The 19,820-nt window shown below is 34.3% G+C and overlaps 4 protein-coding genes across 4 annotated transcripts; 1 reads left to right on the top strand and 3 right to left on the bottom strand.

Moving 5' to 3' along the window:
• Positions 1-579: 579 nt before the first annotated feature.
• On the top strand, positions 580-5,038 carry LOC109019075 (calreticulin-like). Its single transcript, XM_019001299.2, has 14 exons — positions 580-737; positions 2,153-2,260; positions 2,386-2,578; positions 2,672-2,930; positions 3,030-3,086; positions 3,280-3,327; positions 3,452-3,538; positions 3,625-3,682; positions 3,835-3,902; positions 3,986-4,081; positions 4,173-4,220; positions 4,400-4,429; positions 4,514-4,612; positions 4,717-5,038. The coding sequence occupies exons 1-14, from the start codon at positions 638-640 to the stop codon at positions 4,726-4,728; spliced, it is 1,263 nt and encodes a 420-aa protein (XP_018856844.2). The 5' UTR covers positions 580-637; the 3' UTR covers positions 4,729-5,038.
• On the bottom strand, positions 4,811-7,448 carry LOC109019076 (histidine kinase CKI1-like). Its single transcript, XM_019001300.2, has 2 exons — positions 6,438-7,448; positions 4,811-6,253 (listed from the first exon to the last, which is right to left on the bottom strand). Exons 1-2 carry the CDS (start codon positions 6,715-6,717, stop codon positions 5,976-5,978), a joined length of 558 nt encoding a protein of 185 aa, XP_018856845.1. The 5' UTR covers positions 6,718-7,448; the 3' UTR covers positions 4,811-5,975.
• A 682-nt stretch (positions 7,449-8,130) lies between these two features.
• Positions 8,131-9,443, bottom strand: LOC109019073 (histidine kinase CKI1-like). Its single transcript, XM_019001297.2, has 2 exons — positions 9,325-9,443; positions 8,131-8,776 (listed from the first exon to the last, which is right to left on the bottom strand). The coding sequence occupies exons 1-2, from the start codon at positions 9,441-9,443 to the stop codon at positions 8,131-8,133; spliced, it is 765 nt and encodes a 254-aa protein (XP_018856842.2).
• Positions 9,444-18,140: 8,697 nt separating this feature from the next.
• LOC108991017 (universal stress protein YxiE-like) lies at positions 18,141-19,771 on the bottom strand. Its single transcript, XM_018965159.2, has 4 exons — positions 19,532-19,771; positions 19,315-19,421; positions 18,847-18,965; positions 18,141-18,344 (listed from the first exon to the last, which is right to left on the bottom strand). Exons 1-4 carry the CDS (start codon positions 19,707-19,709, stop codon positions 18,248-18,250), a joined length of 501 nt encoding a protein of 166 aa, XP_018820704.1. The 5' UTR covers positions 19,710-19,771; the 3' UTR covers positions 18,141-18,247.
• Positions 19,772-19,820: the final 49 nt, after the last annotated feature.

The following is a 19,820-nucleotide window of genomic DNA, read 5'->3' as shown; positions in this document are numbered from 1 at the left end:
TTCAAATATCAAAATAATAATAATATTCAAAAATAATATTCTAACAATATTTTATCATCTCAACTCAACTCAACTCACTGTAACATCTAAATTCACCCTAAATTTAAAATTCATTTCAATTCATTTCATTTTATCATTATAATTTTTTTAAATTTATACACAAAATATAATAAACAATTCAATTTTTTCAAATTTTAAAATAATTTTTTTAAATTTCTACATAAAATATAATAAATAATTTAATTTTTATTTTACTATTTATAAACCATTTCAGCTCATTTCAATTCATCTCTAATTCAAATCTTTTTTTCTTTTTTTTTCCTTCTAAATCCCATGTACCAGAGGGCAGTTCCGTAAACTTATGAACCAAAACGGCCGTCCCAGTACCCACGCGTCACGTCCAATTAGAACCTCCGAAACTGTAAAAGACCAATCACAATATGCCACGTCATAGAAATGACACTCTTGAAGTAACGCCCCGATCCACTATTCGTCCACGGCAAAAATGCAATTACCATTTTTAACCTCACCGTCAAAACCGAGACAGAGTACAGCCACTATATAGTTCCCGGAAGGAGGCTCGAACCTGTCAAGATCCTCGTCTCTCTCTCAGTCTCTTTCTCTCCATCTCATAGCCATGGCATTTAGGGCTCGTAACCCTAACATTCTCTCTCTTCTCCTTCTCTCTCTCCTCGCCATCGCCTCCGCAAAAGTTTACTTCGAAGAACGCTTCGACGGTCTCTCTCTCTCTCTCTCTCTCTCTCTCTGTGTGTGAGTGTGCGATTCTGATCGCGATTTATAGTGTTGCAATTGGCTCGCATTTTAACCTATGGGTTTTGTGAGGTTCTTTATGCTTAAATGGATGTAGAATGCCGTACGATCCGCGAAGGATCCGAGTTTTGTGTGAGTTTGCGGTTCGATCTGTTTGTTTTGGAAATTTGTAAATATTTTGATTAGATCTGCGAAGAATTTGACATTTCGTGTTTGTTTCGCGTTTTTTACATCGTGGAAATAGCAAATCATAGTTTCGTTCACGATCAAGATCTTAATGTTAGACGTGTGGGACTGGATTTAATTAATATTGTTTTAAAATTGTATCATGTTGTGTTCTGAGCTTCTCTGATACTGCAGTTTGCAATTATTTCGATTTATGAGTACTGAACCGTAAAAAAAAAATATATATGGGTGGTGGCCTATTGCGGGTGAAAAATAATTAGTTACGATGAAATGAAACTGGATTGCAAATGTGTTAGGATTGTGCTTGGGTTTTGTTTCACAAAGAGTGAAACCAAGATACAGGTGGTTCTAAATGCTTAGGTCATGTATTTTTGTAATGGATACGTATTGAAGTCTATTGCTTGTGGGTGTGTGGCTTGTGCAGCTGTACTTGTGCTTGTGCTTTTGAATGAATAGGATTTGCAGCCTTTCTTTAGAATTGAATTGCATCTCGAATAATCCCAAAGTTAGGTAAAGGATAGAAAAGAATAGCATTTCTTTTATAAGTAATAGTTCTTTATTGATAAGCAGGAAAGGAAAAAAAGAAGAGTAATTGAACCGTTGAATCTTGTGTTTCTCATTTTATGACATATTAGGGGCAATAACTCCCGTTGAACCAGCCTATAAAAAAGAAAAAAAAAAACCGTTGAATCAGGATATCTTGTGTGCGTGTATAACGTGCACACTCATGCACGTGTGGGAGCCATGGATGGTCCCCCACGCCCATACGAGTAGAGGCGTCTGATCCAACTTTTTGGCTTGGTTAGATTTGGATAATGAGTTGAAATGAAAGATAAAAGTTGAATAAAATATTGTTAGAATATTATTTTTTAATATTATTATTATTTTGAGATTTGAAAAAATTGAATTCTTTATTTTATTTTATGTGGAAATTTGTAAAAGTTGTAATGATTGAGATGGATTGAGAATGTTTCTTAATTCAAATTGAGCCTTATAGTTCGATATTTTTCGTTTCTTGGGAACCATGCCTGATGTTCTTCATTAGGATGACTAATGTAAACAAGCCAGTTTTCTTATGGATGGTTTATTGCTGTACGTGGCTTGCTCTTTGCTGTTTTCCTTAAAGCACCGGATATTAGTTTGCTGATGATTTCCTTGGGTTTGTTGTGCATAAATCATTGGGCTATAACTAAAGATGGATGGGAAAGTCGGTGGGTTAAATCTGATTGGAAGAAAGATGAAAATGTGGCTGGGGAATGGAACTACACCGCGGGTAAATGGCATGGAGACCCTAATGACAAAGGTACCCTTCCAAACTGTATAATCTGTGTATATGTATAAGTTGATTTTAGCATTTTCAATTAATGCTGCCTTCTCAGATTTCTGAAGAAGTGAAGCTTTTAATGTTGACTTGTAACTTCCCAACAGGTATCCAGACTAGCGAAGACTACCGGTTTTATGCTATTTCTGCTGAGTTCCCTGAATTCAGCAACAAGGATACGACCCTAGTCTTCCAATTTTCTGTGAAGCATGAACAGAAGCTTGACTGCGGTGGTGGTTACATGAAATTGCTTAGTGGTGGAATTGATCAGAAGAAATTTGGTGGGGATACTCCTTACAGGTCAATACCATGTTCCCTACGACTTGAAAATTTTCAATTTGCATTGAATTTATTTCTTGTTGAAAATTGCTGATCTTGTATCGAACAATGCAGTATCATGTTTGGGCCAGATATCTGTGGCTACAGCACCAAGAAAGTCCATGCTATCCTCCACTATAACGAGACAAATCACTTGATCAAGAAGGATGTCCCGTGTGAGACTGACCAACTCAGTCATGTTTATACTTTTATACTCAAGCCAGATGCCACCTACAGCATTCTAATTGACAATGTGGAAAAGCAATCTGGGAGTCTCTACAGTGACTGGAGTATCCTCCCGCCAAAGAAAATCAAGGATCCTGAGGCCAAGAAAGTAATTACTTATCCATTCACAGCCTTACGAGTTTTATTTTAGCTTATCTTATTTGGTTTCAGATACTGACGTTGTCTCAACTTTATTAATGTTGGACAGCCAGAAGATTGGGATGACAAAGAGTATATTCCTGATCCTGAGGACAAGAAGCCAGAGGTAGTGGCTCCTGAATTCTTTTTTTTTTTTTTAATAAATAAATGAGGTTTTTTTAAGTTAATTTTGGATGAGGACTTTAAACTTGGTGGATCCTCAATTCTTATAACCCTTTTGTAACTTTGTTCTCTCTCTCTGTGTAATATATATACATATTTAAAGTACTGGGAATCTGACTCTTTTGATGTGTATTTAGGGCTATGATGACATCCCAAAAGAAATTCCTGACTCTGATGCTAAAAAGGTAGTTGCTGAACTTCCTGGGTTTGAAAATATTACACCTCTCTGATGATGATGTAGTTGCTGACTGTGTTTTACTTGGCAAAAAATAATGGTTTAGTTACTATTAAGTTGGTTTGTGGTCTCAGCCGGAAGACTGGGATGATGAAGAGGATGGTGAATGGACACCCCCAACTATTGCAAACCCTGAATACAAGGGCCCATGGAACCCAAAGGTTTGTACATTAACGAGTACACAAGTTAGGAGCATTTTGCAATTTACAATTTCCACTTTTCATAACTTTTCTCCACCTTCTTGCAGAAAATTAAGAACCCCAACTACCAGGGGAAGTGGAAGGCACCAATGATCGACAACCCAGGTTTGTTGCTTGTCACATACATTAGCACAATGCATTTATCGAAAAACTTACATTAGTGTAAACTATAACATTAACAATACATTAGTTATGATTGGGGTTGGTTGAGTTGTTTATGGTATTTAATAACACTCGGTAGTTTTGATATTAAACAGAGTTCAAGGATGATCCATATCTCTATGTCTACCCTAGTTTGAAGTATGTTGGCATTGAACTGTGGCAGGTTAGTATGCTTCAACTTTTGTGGGGGTACTTTATGTTTCTATGCAACTTGAATTCTGATAATCAAGATGTGTAATTTTTCAGGTGAAATCCGGAACCTTGTTTGACAATGTTTTGATTACTGATGATCCGGAAAATGCCAAGCAGCTGGCAGAAGAAACATGGGGCAAGCACAAGGATGTAAGTAGAACCTTGTTTGTCTCTTATCTTTGAATCAATGCAATTCTTACTAGCTGGGAGCTGATATCTGATTAATCAATCAATTTTGCAGGCTGAGAAAGCAGCATTTGATGAGGCAGAGAAAAAGAATGAGGAAGAGGTACTCTCTTTGCACGTATCTTCTATTTATTTATTTATTATAAGAAAGCTTGCAAAATAAAGATGTATTTATTTGTGGCAGTTCTGAAAGCTGAATAGTATTTCACCATATTGCTTTTATTGAGAGAATTCGGTACTTGTTTCTTTGCTTCTAACTGTCAAATTTGATTCTTTCACCAGGAAGCAAAGGATGATCCTATTGATTCTGATGTAAGCCTAAAAACTTATGTTTGGAAATTAAGATTTTGCAATGTTTACCGTGGTCCCTTATTTTGGTAAAAACCCGTTTTGCAGGCCGAGGATGAGAATGATGATGCAGGAGAAGATTCTGATGCCGAAGGCAAACTTGACGAAAGCACAGACGGTGCTGAAACCGAGGAAGAGGAGAAACACGTAGGATTTTATTTCCCCTCTTAATTGGACTGTATTATTTATTTTTATGCTTTACTGTTTATTGATCTCTCTGTGTCTTTCCTTGTGCTCTACAATGCTTGCAGGATGAACTGTAAGGGAGAAAGCTAGTGATTCTAGAGATAAGCCTGGTCATGAAGTGGTCCAAGATTTTTTCCTCTTTTTTTTTTTTTTTTTTTAAAAAAAATTTTAATTTTAATTTTAATTTTTGTAGTAGGGGTTTTTATTAGGAACGGTCGAAAGTATAAGGCAAGAAACTGAGTGGCTTAATTGCTTTTAAGGTTTTTTTCTAACTATTTGAGCCATTCCACCGAAGAGGATATTGTCTATTTTGTATCATCACAATTTCGATGTAGTTTGGACATTTGAGGCTGCATTCGAAGGCAAAAAATGTCCTGGATTTTTCAATTTTTTGAGTTTAATTTGTTGTATCATCACAGTTACTCATCCTTGAAAAGGAACTTTTGGACTTGAATTTAAAGATGACCCTAAAACTTTTATATGTACCCGTTGAACAAAATAAGGACTGCTAGTGGCTAAAGATCTAATCCGAAAAAAAAAAAAAAGATGAGAATTGTTCCCATGTTTATCCTATTTTGTCCATAGATTGGATTGCTTTCAACAACTTTTCCACTTGTAATGGCTTATTAGGTACGTGGAAATCCATTCCTGCATCTAACAGCTTTCTCTGTCCCTAACCACAAGTGATTAAAGAAGTCGATTTCTATTTCCAAGTGAAAAATGAAAAGGAGATGGGCATTGTAAAGATACCTGGCAATCCATGAGAATATAGTCATAAGGGAGAAGATTGGCGTGTCCTTCTCTCCCATCACTCAAGCCCTTGCAGATTTGATCAAGTCCCTCTTTTCCATTCTCACAGGCCTCGACGTTTGCTCCAAGTTTACAAAGAATAATTGTACTCACCTTGCGTAGTACACTATCATCATCAACAACCAGAACTTTCTTCCCATTCAAAGGCTTATTATCACTGCTTCTCTCATCTGCATGTTTGTGCATTTTTTTCTGCTCGAGCGAGCTTTGTTGAGATAAAGGCATCCCCAACTCCATACCTTTACCTTCGCCGTTGAATTTGTTCAAAGAATTGTGGTCTATCAACTTTGGTAAGTTTCCTTTTTTCAGTTCTGGTATTAGTCCTAGCACTTGGAATAAGCGTGACCCATGAAAAGGCTTATATACTATGAGATCGCATGGAGGCTCTCCTGAATGAGCATCACCACTCACTACCGGATGGTCTAACCAGACAACCTTACATCGTGAATTATGAACGTCTTTCCTGAAGTTAACCACAGCTGAACATAGTTCTGAGAAAGGACCAGCACTGGAATCAATCACTAATAGTATGATGCCTGGTGGGCAGGGGAGCTTTATAATTTCCATCCTTGATGCAGAGAGGCCTATCACTCAGCCCCGAATCAGAATTGAATGATGTAGATATTCTCGGGTGGTCCATCTGGGTTTTCTCGAAAAAACTGAAATAGGAAATCTCCAACTTCTGCTTTATTTTCTCCAAATGTGGGTGTAGATTCTTCCCTTGCTTTACACATGACACTCTTATGTTTAGGCTTTCAATATAGTTCATCAAAACTTTCCTCCGTTGATCGGCTGTTATGAGAAGTACCACATGAGATTCTTCTTGTTTAGGTGAAGGGGTTCGAAGTAATGCAAGAGATTGAAAGCTATTTGAAGGGCGATCATTGTGATAAAAGAAATTGGTTTCAATTGTCATCAGCACAAATTGGTTTCAAGGAGGTGTGATAAAAGAAATAGAACGTGCACAACACCTTACCTAGGAGCTCTTGTGCACGAGTACTCATCTGTCCTAAGTTTGCTGCTACAACTGAGTTAGGATTGAAATCTTGATTACAAATTTCTATTGAACCAATGATAGCTGCCAAAGAAGCCCTTATATCATGACTCGCTGTAGCAAAGGCATGGCTTTTGTTCATACTCTTTCGTTCTGCTTGTTGAGTTGCATCCAGTTGTTTAACGAGAGCAGCACATAAGAGCATTTCTCTTTTTGCAGCTCTGACTATTGAGAATATGAAGACAGAAAGCGAGGTAACCATCAGAATAAACAGAAGCAAAAGGAGTATGGTCGACAGCTTGCAGTTATGTCGGACAAGCCTGACTAAATTTTCTGTGAGATAAACTAGTGCATATACCTAAGAGAAGTTGCCAAATAATATTATCAGATATAAATTAAGAAAAATGCTTCTTGCAACCGGCATGTGCAACCGGTGGGAAATCACCACCTCATTAAATGAAACGCTGTGTTTTATTTTACATTGCAGTAAGCGGGAGAAAGAAAATAGGAGCAAGTCATAGAGGGAGGAAAAAAAAGTCAACTATCTCCATCTCTCTCCAGAAGTACCCACAACAGTAGAGCTAAAGGAGACCAAATGGACTTTCATACGGTTAAACATGAGAGACAGATTGCTTAAAACTGGATGAAATCGAGTCTACTCACACAATGACCGACGTCCTTTCCTTCGATATGTGTTTCGGCATGGCTTCAGCACCATCTTTAATGAACCCCAATGATATTTACGCGTTGATATGTTTTGAGGAGTTGGCACCTGCTGTAGCCGAACAACGCCGTAAGGGCCAGAGCATCATGTTTGAGCACACTCCATAGCACCAAGAATCTTCCATAATGGGTGTGGTAGAATATCAGAATTGTGAAACTGATTCTTGTGGTCCCAGATTTGTGAAACTTGTGGTCCCCAAACTCTAGAATGTATTTCTGCTTTTTCATTATCTAAGTTGTATAAATAGGACCTAAAGGGTCACTGTATAGTGTGCACAAATTATACAAGAATACTCTGTAAAAATATTTTCTCAATGAGAACTTTTCTCAAACACTTGGTCCATATTCTGAAACTTTAACAATATGTAACATTGATACTGACGAAAACACTACAGTATGAATTTGCAGATCCAGAAAAGTAGGTGTTTTATGTCTGAGAGAGATAGAGAGAGAGAGCCCACCAGGAAATTATTGAAAAGCGGAGAGTGAAGTGCCTCTAAGGTAAATGTGAGAGAAAGAGAGAGTGAAATGCTTACAGTTTAAATTCTCTATGGAATCTTTGCGAAATGCTTTCACTCAAGTTTTAAATATGAAACTTTTCTCAAATCTTCTTTCGAGGTTGAACTTATTCTCAGATATTTACAGTCCAATGAATTATCTTTTTTCCGAGATTTACTTTTCTCAAATTTCTTTCTTTTTTAATTGTTCTGATAGATGCTGACGGGATAGTTAGCCGGTTACACGCCGGTTACACGCACCGGTTGTACGTAGCAGTTTTGATAAATTAATAAGGAATTTGTCTCATAGACATTTGATTTGGATATCCTGATTGAAAAAAAATGAACTTCTGATACTGAAATTTAATAATATCCTTAATTCATTTTAAAATTCACATGAATCTGTTAAACATAGACACTAACTTGTAGCAAGAAAGCAACAAAAATCATACCGTTCAAACCCCAGCAATCTCAAGGGTAGAGCAATAAAACTTGTATGTCACTCCAGAAACTTTCTCATTAAAATATTTTGACCCTCCACCATGAGACATAGAACACGACAAGTTACCAACAAGATCTATATAAGGGTCACCATTTGGCTTCAGCTTTGTGTTATTGCTTACAGTTATCTGCGTGTTTGGAAGCCTCGTTGGTATAATCACTTCCCCATCATGTGTAGCCAACTGAAAATCAGCATCATGGAATTCTAAAGCTGCAAATTGATCAGCAACTGCCTTTGCTCTCAAGCCAAGGGAAATCACACCTCTGCCATCCATACCCACAGCACTAAGAAATAACCCATCTTGAGCTTTGTTCCATGCTTTTCCAAACCATGAATGGCCACTTGAGCTATTCAAAGCCTTTTGAAACCAAGTTGCTTTCCTAGCAGCAATAGATTTTGTGAAAATAGGTTCTCCATATAGATTCCCGTTGTCTCGGTCCACGTGCTGACTATACCAGATTGAAGAATATGAAATGTTGCTATACGATGCAATCATTTGAGTCTCCCCTCTGTAAAATGAGAAAATCAAGCCATCTATTCCAATATAAGTAGCCTGTGCTAAATGGGGAATAGTTGAAACTGCTAAAAGCTGGTGCAACCTGAAGAACACAAGCAAGGTTAACAAAATTGACCAAAAAATATTATGAAGCTGATAAATTTCTGTTTCACCACTGGAAATGGGAAACTTGAAGCTGCAGGAACCTTTTCGATTAATATAGAAACACACTAACTTTTGCACTGACCTTTCTTTTGATGGTATCAAATGATAGTTCAGTTTCATTCAGAGATGAACTTAAAGCACTTGCCAAGTTCATAGCTAATGAATTTAGCAGAGATAGCAGTTTTGCTGTCATTTCAATTCCTAAAGAAGAACTTTCTTGTATTTTACGTGATTCCCAAGCAATAATACTTTCTTCAGTTTGTTTGTTCAGCAAATACAGACGTGAGATCATGAAACTAGAAAGTCCTTGCAAAGTCGTTAGTAATTAAAATGTGCAAGTTAAAAAAAATATATATATATGAACATTGTACAACAAAATATGCTTAATTCTCTTGCTTGAGCAAAAATCAACAACAAAAAAAAAAAAAAAAGCTTTCAATAGCAGTCAATGCACTTCCAAAACTCCAAAAGATGTGGTTTCCAAACTTGTAAAGGGAATTACTAGAATCACAAGCAAACATATTGGCCGCCAAATTACTCTCAAGCAGACGCTCATCGGGTAGTATTTCACTCTCATGGTTGAACCTGTACTTTAGAATCTGCATTTCATTTAAAACAGAGTATTATTAGATGATGGCTATAAATAATAGCATATTCTGTTTTTAGTTAATTGCTATCAAACACAATGACATTGCTACTAATTTTGAACTAAAGTCGACAATATTTTCATAGACCAATGAGCTATTGAATAACTTCGATTTGTTCAAGGATCATGCTACTATGGAACAACCTTGCAAGTAATCCAAACCAAAATGTGTCTAAATTCACTTAATTTTGGTATCCCAGCATTAGTGTCTAGATTAACTTAATTTTGGTATCCCAGCATTAGTCTCTCAGCATGTTCAAGTACAAATGAAAATATAGCTACTTCGATTTATTCAATGATTGTACATAGATGCTACTCTTTGAAATTTGAAGTAAGCTAAAAGAAACGTGTCAAATACATGTGTTGCAATCATACAGAATAGTTAGTTGTATACCCTTCATTGGTAATGTCACCCTCTACAAGACATAATTGAAAACAAGGGCAATATCTTGTATTTATGCCTAAAACTTTGTTCACATTATTAAGTAAAAATTATAAAAAATAATATATATTTTAATAAATCTTTAAACAAAGTTTATTTGGTTTCCCGTCACTAACATTAAAAAAAGTAGATTAAAAGATTTAATTGTTCAACCAAAATTGTGAATATCAAATATTTGTACGATGATATGGTACCAAGTATTGAACGACAACACTACAGATCATCACATGCATTATAATACCCATGCATAGATATGAATGTATGTATGTATGTATGTATGCATGTCTAGATCTTCCAATATGTAATCACATGCATATTACTTGATATCAACATAAATGAAATAAAACCTTAGAATAAGTAGGAAAAGAATAATGATCAAGAGAATGACAGAAAATGCTCATGATGATCAGTGTCACCATCGTGAAAAACTAAGAACAAAAATACAAGAAGTCATGACTTCATGTGTGTAGAATGAATATTATAAGAGAAATCGAAATGAAGATCATGATCAAGAAAGCTGATTCATGAGAACAATGGCAAATGCATGTAGCACTTGGTGGTGTTGCTAGCCATGCGTGGCGGCGACAATATTGAGAAGACTTACTCGAAAATTAGTAGCTAGCTGAGCACCAATCAATCAAGAAACTGTGGAAATGATTCACAGTTTAGGAAGATGGAAATATGGAGGTTGAGAAAGAGAAGATCTCGTGATATTCTCTCCAAACATAATCCAAAATGATTAATGCATAGGGTCATAATCCATTCCTACCATGAGGAAAGAGCCGGAAACCTCGTACATTGGTTTTGTTTTGTTTTTTTTTTACCTCGATCGGTTGTTCATTTATTTGTTTAGCGTTAAGAAAGGCTCAAGTCTATACATATATATATATATATTCTTGAAGTTTCCAAGTAAATAAACAATCACGTTCCGATTTAACCTAAGATCGATCACTTAACCTAGTTCAAGTGATTCTTTAAATAGACTCCCTCTCGCATATGTCGCTCGAATGCTGCTGATTCTGTTGCGTCTACCTCCAAATGCTAAGGAAAATAATCTATTGGCAATATATATATATATATATATATATATATATATAAAGATTACACTTTTTATGCCTTGATTTGCTTCTTTTCCACTACTTTCAGATCCATTTTCTGGAACAACAAACAATCTCTTTTCAACTTAGAATAATTTGATTTATATAATTATTTTATAATCTATTTTACAATCAATTAATATCAAAGTATCACCTCATTAAAAATATTGTAGTTTTTTATTTGAATTTAAAATTTTATGTAACTTCCTTTATCTCACTACAACGGGTTTGGCTTTTTGCAACCAAATTTTGCAAAGAGATTTTGTTTCGTTGCTAATGTAGACATTTTTTGCAAGGAAATTCCATTTCTCGTAGCAAATGGATCTAATTGTGACGAAAACATTTCCTTACAAAATTATCGTTGCAATTAAGCTCATATCTAAAATGCCATTTTGCAACCACATTAACCGATTTTGAGACATTTACAACGACATTTTCCCATTGCAAAAAATTTGTACCCTTTAGCAACGAAAAAATGCATACCCTTTCATTACAAATGTCTATTCCCCCATTTATGAACGATATACTTTCGTTGCAAATACCTCTGGCCTCCTTACCAACAAATCAAAGTCGTTGCAAAATTTGAAAATTCATTACCAAAAAAAAAAATTCCTTGTGAAAACTGCATCATCCAGACTAATAATATTGAATCGTTGCAAAGTATTAATTTCCAACGATATAATCTCGCTGCTATGATTATTACCAATGTATGATTTCGTTGCAAAAAATATATTAACAATGACATTAATTTTCTTTCAATTAATAGTTTAGAATATTGTAAACATTTTTAATAACAAGTTATTTCCTTGCAAACGTACATTTGTAACAAAATAATTTCCTTGCAAAACGCATGTTAGCAACAATGTTAATTTCCTTGCTAATGTATACAGACTTTTCTGCAACGAAACATAATTTCCTTACAAGGATATTATTTCCTTATAAAAAAAATTTAGCAACAATTTTAATTTTCTTGCAAATAGGAGTTCAAAACTGTGCAAACCTGTTTACCAACGAACGTAATTTTCTTCAAATGTAAATTTGCAAGGATATTATTTCCTTGTAAATAAATATTATTCCTTACAAAAAAAATTTAGCAACGATTTTAATTTCTTTGCAAATAGGATTTTAAAATTGTGCAAACTTGTTTACCAACAAATATAATTTCCTTGCATATATACATTTGCAAGGATATTATTTCCTTGCAAATATGGTTGTGGTTTTATAGAGCCATGAATTGTAATTTACAAAGCTTTGTGATTGTGTTGTGTAGATGTATAAATGATATGGATAGATTTTATGCATTGAATGTGTAGGTTTCAATAAACTATAAAGAATTGATGTGGTGATTAGAAACTTGTTATTGAGGATGTGTGTTTGTGTTGGATGGTAATTTGGGAATATGTATGTATTACCAAGAGCCTTAATATTGAGTAAAGTGTTTATGAAGGTTGAATGGATTATTTTTTTATACATATTGAATGTAATGTGAAGTTTGTATGAATGCTTTATAACTCAAGTTGTGTATATGAAAGGGTAAAGTGGAATGATACGAGTTTTGTAACATCCCGGACCCTGCTCATATTTTTATTTGGATATTATTTTAGTTATTGGATCGTGCTAGGTGTTAGAGGAATGCTTTGAGATATGTTCTATTTATTTAGACTTTAGAATCTTAAGCATAAGAGCCCAAAAGAGAAGAAGAGGAAAATGCCAACAAAGGCCTATGTGGATTTCGGCCAACCAAGCTAGGATTAGGGTTTGGTAACCCAATGTTGATCACTAAGGATAGAGGAGGCGCCACATGGCATGAGAATATATTTTTGTTTTACTAGAAGCTCATCATTTGAAACCTAGGAAAGTAGCAAAGTGTGACACTTGTCCAACATGCAAAGAGGTTCCAAAAGGAAGTGAGTGGATGAGACAAAGAGAGAGGATTCGGCCACACATAGGAAACACACCATTACCACCGACCATATGCTACGTGTCTCACATTCACAACTCACTTCTAGGTCACTTTGAATCTGGACGTGAAAGAAGGCAAGATGAGTGAGAGAAGATTAGTGTTTCGGTGAATCCAAGAGGCCTACACGCCACCCATGGGATTTTGGCAAATTCTAAGAAGTTTGTAATGATTTGAGAAGACAAAGAGGCACATAGGAGCACTGCAAATCAGTTGGCACAAATACTAAGGGACTTCTAGGGTTCGGCCATGGGGATTACATGCCCCACATGCAAGCCAACCATCTTGGTTGACACTTATCATGCATGGAGGAAGGGCCTTAGAGTTCCAAGAGATTTTTCTTAGGAAGAGGAAGAGACTCGTGGGAAGGCATGCACCTAGATTCTAGACTAATCTTTGTGAAGGGAAGTGTAAAGGGCAACGGCATGGGCAAGTCAAGAGGCACATGCCACCTACCCACCTAGGGAAGAGAAGAGATTTTCTTGGGGAAGGGGAAAGGGATTTCAGCAAGCCACATGCACACACGCACACCCCACTTGCCACATGGCAAACATGCACACATGTAGTGGTTCAAGATTGATTTAGGATTTTGAGATTTACCTTTTTGCCACCAAGTACATTAAACCTAGACACATGAAGAAGGACATGAAGGGAATTATGATTTTGAATTGGAGAGACCACACGCCACTTGTCCAAGAGGACCTTTAGTCTTCCAATACAATTCCATCATGAGGGAAATGAAGGGACATTTTGGCCAAGGAGCCAAATGACATCCATGCACCAATGCTCTTGGTATTCAGGTGGGGGGTGCCTATAAGAAGGTAGGAACCAAATGTGAGAAGTCCTTTGGTCATTTTTAGATTTGTCTTGGTGAATCACGGCTACACCATTCTTTCCCACTTTCCATCACTTTCTCTCCAACCAAACATTACCTACACGCCATTCATATTCCACCAACTACCGTTTCTAACTCATCAAGGAGTACCAAAGCCACCTACGAAGGAGAAGCACACGGGATAAGAACCATTTACTTGTTTCTTACACTCACACACACGGCCAAAGAAAAAGAGAGTTTCAGACTTCAATAGTGTTACATGCCCACGAACACCCATACCCACACGCACTCACTCTTGGCTAATGATCTTTGAATTATATTTTCAGCTTGCTATTTGCATTCGTTGGATTTTGTAAGTAGACCTTCAACCTACTCCTAATAGCACTTGTATATATATTGTAAACTCGTGTTTGATTATTCTTGTTTGAATCTAGTTTCTCTTGTTGTTGTATGTACTCGGTTTTCAATGGGAAAAATATGATGCCATGTTGTGGGGATTATTGGTTGAATCTTATCTTCTAATATGCTATGTTTTGGTTTCGGTTTCTACATATAAAGGTTCTTTGTTTGCTAATAAGATCAATCGAATGTGTGGAAGAATGAAAGCATGTGTTGTGATGATGAAAAGTTATGTACACTCATCTTTTGTGGTAAAGGTATGTCTTTAAATGGTCCAGTGTTTTGGGAGACTTTTGAAAACAATATATATTTTGGGAGTACTTTAATGAAATTCAAACTTTTGGGATGCTTACACTTTGGTACTATAACTACTACATTACCACAGTCCTATGTAGTTAAAAGAATTTTTTAGTTGCGAATTACTGTATACTGCTAGATTTATAGGTGCATTGCATCTTATCTGTCGTGTACAAAGAGTATGTAGCCTGGAGTTATATATCTCAACTCTTCAGTCACCGTCCAATCCCAAGCGGAGGCTGGGGGCATCACAAATTTGATACTAAATATTGAAGTGATGTAGGTTGGCATTGTTGATGGTGTGTATGAAGCTTGTAAGGTTTTGTAAATGTGTGGTGTAGGTGTATAAATTGTATGGGCAGATTTCATGTATTGGATTTTTTTGGTTGGATTGCAATGGAGTGGATGGTATGCATTTTGACAAATTTAATGTTTAATCTTTGGCTTCACTCGTGTTGATATTTGAGCATGGAATGGGTTCTAATTACATGATTATACTTGAGTTTGGATTATGCTACCTGATTGAAAATTTATGTAATAGATTGTGATAAAAGTAGTAATCATTTATTTTTCTCACTTTATTGATAGATTGAGAAAAAATTTCATGTTCTAAGTCAGATAGAGGGTGTGGATCTCGAAATGTACAAAGATATTGTTCTTCCCAAAACCTTAGAGCTTGTTTATCTTAGTTCTCTTCTCAAAATTTTTATTTCTTTTTATATCTAAATTGTTGTAGTTGTTATTATAATATTTCACCTAAGAAGCTTTTTTTTTTTATTAACTCTTAAAATAGCATGAAAATACCCTTGTCCAGATTATCAATTGCAAAGATGACCTTGCTCAATATTATCTAATGGATTGCATAATTTAAATTTCCTTATGAGTATTACTTGCAAATGCTTGAACATACTTATGTGTTTGTGTTTGTGTCAGTGAACGTGCTTCTCCTAATACATACATATCATAATCATGAACTTAGGAAGCTATAATCTATTAACATGCAAGTATAGTTATCCTAATTTCAAATTATGTTACCACTTATCTATCTTTCTCTCATTGTTTTTACTTGTTAAGGTTGCTTCAATGTTGTTGCTTTCTATATCCTATGAACCTCCATTTTTGTAGGTTAAACCATTAATTGAATTGTATTTTTTTCTCATATGTAAGACTATTTGTAGCGACATACATTAGTTACAAATAGTTTTTTTTGTTACAAATTATCAACAAATACAATTTGTTGGTATAATACATTTGTAACAGATGCATTCGTTGCTTTTGTACCTTTGCAACTAATGCATATTGTTGCGAATATACATTTCAAAGGAATGCAATTCGTTGCAACGAATCAAAATTGTTGCAACTATAGATTTGCAACGAAGTGAAATCTTTACAAATGTACATTTGCAACGAAAAAAATTATTACAATGAATTTGATTCGTTGCAAATTTTTATTTGCAATGACAAAATTTGTTGCTTCAGTACATTTGCAACTAATTAAGTTTGTTGCTACTAAACATTTGAAACGATTATAAGTCGTTGCAAATGTATATTTGCAACAGTTGTCCAAATCCCTAGATGGACAATAACAACGAGAAGATTTACATTTGCAATGAAAGATTCTCATTGCTAAAAGTCCTTATTTGCAATGAAAAAAACCTCGTTGGTGAATGTCTACACCAATGCGGTAATTCCAAAAGTAGGGCAATGTTCGTTTGTTGCAAATAGTCAGTTGCAACAAAAAAAGGTTTTTTGCAACGATATATTTTCCTTACAAAAAGTCTTTCTTTTTATAGGTTCTGACCATTTATTCATTGGATTAAGGCCGAAACTGTTTCATTTCATCTCATCTCTTCTCATCATTACAAGTTTTTTAAATTTTCACACAAAATATAATAAACAATTCATAATTTTTAAATTCTAAAATAATAATATTATAGTAATATTTTATTCAATTTTCATCTAAAATTATCTCATCTCATTTCACTATCTAAACGAAGCCTAAGGTTTATTTATAAATTTCAATTTCGCTTCATGAAATCTCATTGAATAAACTATTGGTATATTCATTTCTGAGTTATTCTATTTTCAAGTCTATTTATAAAAAATATTATCCACGTCACTTAAATAGTAAAATTTAATTTATAATATTTAAATTTTAAAATTTATATTCCTAATTTATAAAAAACATTTTTGTAGATTAAACCATTAATTGAATTGTATTTTTTTCTCATATGTAAAACTATTTGTAACGACATACATTAGTTACAAATAGTTTTTTTTGTTACAAATTACCAAGGTGTAATACATTTATAATAGATGCATTCGTTGCTTTTGTACCTTTGCAACTAATGCACATCGTTGCAAATATACATTTACAAGGAATGTAATTCATTGCAACGAATCAAAATCGTTGCAACTATAGATTTGCAACGAAGTGAAATCTTTGCAAATGTACATTTGTGACAAAAAAAATTGTTGCAATGTATTTGCAATGAATTTGATTCGTTGCAAATTTTTATTTGCAATGACAAAATTCGTTGCTTCAGTACATTTGCAATTAATTAAGTTTGTTGTTACTGAACATTTGCAACAATTATAAGTCGTTTCAAATGTATATTTGCAAACAGTTGTCCAGATCCCTAGATGGACAATAGCAACGAGAAGATTTACATTTGCAATGAAAGATTCTTGTTGCTAAAAGTCCTTATTTGAAACGAAAAAAAACTCGTTGGTGAATGTCTACACCAATGCGGTAATTTCGAAAGTAGGGCTATGTTCGTTCGTTGCAAATAGTCAGTAGCAACGAAAAAAGGCTTTTTGCAACGATATATTTTCCTTGTAAAAAGCTTTTCTTGTTGTAGGATCTGACCATTTATTCATTGGATTAAGGCCGAAGCTGTTTCATTTTATCTCATCTCATCTCATCATTACAAATTTTTCAAAATTTCACACAAAATATGATAAATAATTCAAAATTTTTAAATTCTAAAATAATAATAATATTAAAAAAAATATTATAACAATATTTTATTCAATTTTCATCTAAAATCATCTCATCTCATCTCACTATCCAAACAAAGCCTAAGGTTTTTTTTATAAATTTCAATTTTGCTGTATGCAATCTCATTGAATAGACTATTGGTATATTCATTTCTGGATTATTCTATTTTCAAGTCTATTTATAAAAAATATTATCCGCGTCACTTAAATAGTAAAATTTAATTTATAAGACTTAAATTTTAAAATTTATATTCTAAATCAAATTATATCATATAAACACTTTAATTAGTAGGCATGTCCATACACCAACTTGAGAAGAAAAATTTTCTTCATTCACTACACACACATATATAATCTTTTAAAAAGAGAGTAGAAATGAACATTTGATTAAAATATAACAATTAAAATAAGCATTTAAGGGAATATGTGTTTCGTAATTAATTAGTTAATGGGGGGTAAAAAAAACTTTCTAGAAAATGTGATGCTTATTCCCTAATCATCATCTAATATATTTCTTTATTTATTTCATTGCTTCTTCTCATAAGATACCATTCTTGCTTCTTCTTCTTAAGCTTTTCACTCTCACTTCACATGATTTTAAAAATAAACGAAGGCAAATCATTAAACTGGAACCCCAAAAACAATATATATATATATATATTACAAGGGCCTGCAAGAAAATTTTTGTACAAGAGCCACATAAGAGGTTGAAGAGACAGAAAAAAAAAATGCATCAGTTGTTTGCAACAGTAGATTTGGGCTTCTTGACGATCAAAACAGGGCACTTCACATTCTGTGCACAGTGATTGCTCACACTTCCAAGGAAAGCCCTGCCACAACCAAACACCAAAATTCTTACAAATTTAGGCTTTTACTCCATTTTAAAGAGAAACAAAATATTCGTTTTTTTTAATATTATTATAATTTTGAGATTTAAAATCAGTTTGAATTAAGAAATGAGTTAAAATCAGATTATCTCTCATTACTATTCACAAATTTTAACTCATAAATTTTATTACTATTCACAAATCATTTCAACTTATTTCATTTTATCTCTCAATATAAACGAGATCTTAAAAAAGTTGAACTATTTATTATATTTTGTACGAAAATTTTAAAAAATTATAATGATGAAATAATATAAAATACATTATTATCCAAACGCCAAACAAGGCAAAATAAAATTCAAAATTTAAAATTTTTCTAAATCAAATCATGTCACATAAATATTTTACTATATATTATCTACACCGAATTATAAATAGAATTTTCTTTATTCGGAATTCATGCTAAATCGTAATATAAGATTTTATAATGGGTGGGGGAACTGACCTCTTAATCAGGCCATAACCACGGCTACCCATAACCAACACATCAACACCCAATCTCTGTGTCATCTGGCAAATCACATCTCTCGGATCACCATCCTCTATTATACTCTCCACCTTAACCTGTGTACATCATTCTTAAATTTGTCAAAACAAAATTAATAAATACCTTAATATATATATATATATATATATTTATTTTTATTTCTCACAAATTTTCTCAAATACTAAAATCTCCTCTAGAGAGAAAAAGGTAAAAAAACAGATATATAATTTGATAATAACAGATGAATTTCTTGAAATATCGATCCTTATAGTTATGGGGGTTAATTTCTATAATCATGAAATTAATTTTGTAAATACAAAAAAAAAAAAAAAACGACTATAAATCTCGAATAAATATTATAATACGTTTTACATAGATTTATCGAGAAAAAAAAACAAACGAAATAATAAATATATTATCACATACATCGTGAAGGTCTTTGCACATCCGCTTGGCCTTTTCAAGAACGGATTCTGCCACGTCATAACCGTGCCTATCCATGGCCGCCATTATATCGGACGAAAACAAATACCCTGAAACACAACCAACAATTACAGAAAATGCCATTCAAGACTTCTCGTCGTTCTTAAAACGGAAAGCTGAGCCTGAGAAGAGAAGAGAAGCGAAGATATCAGATAAATACCGGTGCCGTCGAGGGTGGAGTAAACGGCGCGGGGGGGTTTGACGTAGAGGAGGAGAAGGGCATCTTTGGAATTCTCGGAGATGAGGTTGCTGAGGCACCAGGAGAGTGCGTGCATGCTCTCGTCTCCTTCATCGACGGCCACTAGTATCCTCCTCTCCTTTGCTGCCACGTCTGCCATTTTCAACTGCTAAAAAGACTGATATAACCGTTTGTCGTTGATGTTTCTGAGTGAGAGTTGTGTCCTCGACTCCTCATGCTCTACACATATTTATAGTGTCTGTAAAAACTG

This window comes from Juglans regia, chromosome 11, assembly GCF_001411555.2.
Source record: "Juglans regia cultivar Chandler chromosome 11, Walnut 2.0, whole genome shotgun sequence".
Classification (NCBI taxonomy): Eukaryota; Viridiplantae; Streptophyta; class Magnoliopsida; order Fagales; family Juglandaceae; genus Juglans; species Juglans regia.
The sequence above is the reverse complement of the archived record's forward strand: the minus strand, read 5'-3'. Positions and strand labels throughout refer to the sequence as shown.

Bases quoted from the DNA above. Each gene is read 5' to 3' on its own strand.
- LOC108991017 (XM_018965159.2), bottom strand. From the start codon at position 19,709: ATGGCAGACGTGGCAGCAAAGGAGAGGAGGATACTAGTGGCCGTCGAT. The intron at 19,422-19,531 runs GTATTTATCTGA...GTTGTGTTTCAG, and splicing joins CTCCACCCTCGACGGCACCG to GGTATTTGTTTTCGTCCGAT. The intron at 18,966-19,314 runs GTATGTGATAAT...TGATGTACACAG, and splicing joins TGTGCAAAGACCTTCACGAT to GTTAAGGTGGAGAGTATAAT.
- LOC109019075 (XM_019001299.2), top strand. From the start codon at position 638: ATGGCATTTAGGGCTCGTAACCCTAACATTCTCTCTCTTCTCCTTCTC. The intron at 2,261-2,385 runs GTACCCTTCCAA...ACTTCCCAACAG, and splicing joins TGGAGACCCTAATGACAAAG to GTATCCAGACTAGCGAAGAC. The intron at 2,931-3,029 runs GTAATTACTTAT...AATGTTGGACAG, and splicing joins AGGATCCTGAGGCCAAGAAA to CCAGAAGATTGGGATGACAA.
- LOC109019076 (XM_019001300.2), bottom strand. From the start codon at position 6,717: ATGGTTACCTCGCTTTCTGTCTTCATATTCTCAATAGTCAGAGCTGCA. The intron at 6,254-6,437 runs GTAAGGTGTTGT...TTCTCATAACAG, and splicing joins TCGTGCACAAGAGCTCCTAG to CCGATCAACGGAGGAAAGTT.
- LOC109019073 (XM_019001297.2), bottom strand. From the start codon at position 9,443: ATGCAGATTCTAAAGTACAGGTTCAACCATGAGAGTGAAATACTACCC. The intron at 8,777-9,324 runs GTTTGGAAACCA...TGTGTTCTTCAG, and splicing joins TCTAGTAATTCCCTTTACAA to GTTGCACCAGCTTTTAGCAG.